At 27.8% G+C, this 1,975-nt stretch overlaps 1 protein-coding gene across 3 annotated transcripts in view; it reads right to left on the reverse strand.

Moving 5' to 3' along the window:
• Positions 1-1,975, reverse strand: part of LOC106692672 (post-GPI attachment to proteins factor 2-like) — a 53,961-nt gene extending 51,986 nt beyond the window's left edge. The window contains exons 1-2 of one of the 3 annotated variants that reach the window (XM_014438758.3): positions 1,768-1,971; positions 1,339-1,525 (exon numbers count right to left, since the gene is read on the reverse strand). In XM_014438758.3, the coding sequence (XP_014294244.1) occupies positions 1,339-1,512 (174 nt within the window). In that variant the 5' untranslated portion in view covers positions 1,513-1,525; positions 1,768-1,971. Of the gene's footprint in view, positions 1-1,338 lie in introns of all 3 variants that reach the window. The other 2 variants (XM_067050646.1, XM_014438757.3) reach the window with 2 other exon arrangements.

Below are 1,975 nucleotides of genomic sequence, written 5' to 3' on the forward strand. Positions count from 1 at the left end.
TACTTCCAATCGTAATAATATGTGTATGAATGTATGTATATATATTTTATAATTTAGTATATTTTTTTAAAAAAATCTGTAAAAACAGAAAAAAATCTAAGGACTAAAGAAATTGCATATGCTACTAGGGAATCATCACCTCCTTGAATAGGAATGGTTATGGGAGGGAGTGACAGTCTTAAGATCATCCAGTATCATAAAAAATGGGACTATTCAGGGAAATAAGGGACTTAGGTATTGTATTTATTAAAACTAAAATTAGCAAATGTATTATCTTTCCAAACACTCTTAGATGTTTTTTAATCTCTTGAGTCAGCAAAATTGATAGCTATAACCAATGAGATGCCTAAAAAATGGTAAATATTTTGTGTATGTTTTAAATACACAATAATCACTGAAATCATAAATAAGATAGTCAGAGTCCAGGTTCATGAATCTTAAAAAAGTTATAATAATAAAGCAGGTCTAACCAAGTACTTGGCACTACAAGTTGGAAAAGGTAAAAACTAATGAAGATGATGATAAACAATGGAAAAGGTCTTCGAAATCAATTTGAAATAATTACAAAAAATAAAAAAATCTTTGAGATGATCAAAGAGTATCAGAATAAATAATTGTTTTAAATTCGGCTTAATAATGGAAATATAACAAGTGAGGTAGGATAAACAAGTAATTTTTAAAAACTTTTAACACTAACTATAAGTCAATAAAATATTCCTTATATCTGTTGTACTCCAAGACATAATATTTTAATGAACTCTAAAATTAATTAGCGAAATTTTTCAAAAATATACCATTATAATATTTGTTTCCATTTCAAACCCACAACTAACACAGCGAAGGACTCATAAATTCCTTTACAATAATTTAACAACTTACATTTGTCAAAAAAAACATTTGGTTAAATCATAAGGGCTGAGGCCTAACTCATAAAAAATAATATACACTCATCATAGAAGACATTTTGAAAAAAAAAAATTCAATCTGATAGTAAAAACATTCTTTACCACAACCAATTACATAACATTAGATTTAAAAAATCAATAATTACTGGAAATGAAAACCAGAATTACTGGATACACCTAAAATAAAATTTTGACATATCAGTATGGAACAACAGAAGTCACTAAAGCAAAAAAATTAATCAAAGAAATAAACAAAACAAGCTTACAACTAAATTAAAATTTGACATTTTCATAATCTAATCATTTAAGTGACACAAGAACTGGTTGAGAAAAATATCATTTCAAAGCTACCCAACAAATTGTCATCTTTCAGATCTGTACAATGCTATTGCTAACTACCAAGCACTAATAACTATCTTAGAATTATACTTACTCTGCAATGTGTCTCGTGTATTTCATTTTGTTGGAAAATATAGGCAAAAATAAAGCAAACAATAAGAGTGAAAAGTGGCAAAGAGACAGTAAATATACAGAGTTTTCGAAAACTGAGGAGAAAATAAACATTTTTATTTGAATGCTTTGGTAAAGGTGAATGATCAATATCCATAACTGATTAAATCCTAATGACAAAGTGAGAGAGAACTGTCATTAATATGACAAACCAACATTTATAACTTGGTTAAAAAGAAAACATTTGAGAACACTAAGCTATTTCAAACATATTAAGACATAATTCCAAAGAAACATCCATTCCTTGAGGAAAGGTAATTTTCGACTAACAACATTAGATAACATCTTAATCAAGTTTAACTAAATTACTGTCATAAAACATTGGATAACAATTATTCCCAATGGCACCTACCAACCAGTAATCAATGACAAATAACTACTTAAACGATTTTAACTAGATTAAGACAAACAGAGAAATGTGTCATTTCTGTCATGAGTGATTTACTCGTAAGGATCACATTTCGGAAGCAGTTATAACCAATTGGAAGTTTAGTTTTTGGAACCTTGCATATTATTAAAGAAAATTTGAACTACTAGGTTACGGAGACCAATATGCGTGA

This window comes from Halyomorpha halys, unplaced genomic scaffold (genome assembly GCF_000696795.3).
Source record: "Halyomorpha halys isolate HHAL.00 unplaced genomic scaffold, Hhal_1.1 Scaffold66.1, whole genome shotgun sequence".
In the NCBI taxonomy this organism is placed as follows: Eukaryota; Metazoa; Arthropoda; class Insecta; order Hemiptera; family Pentatomidae; genus Halyomorpha; species Halyomorpha halys.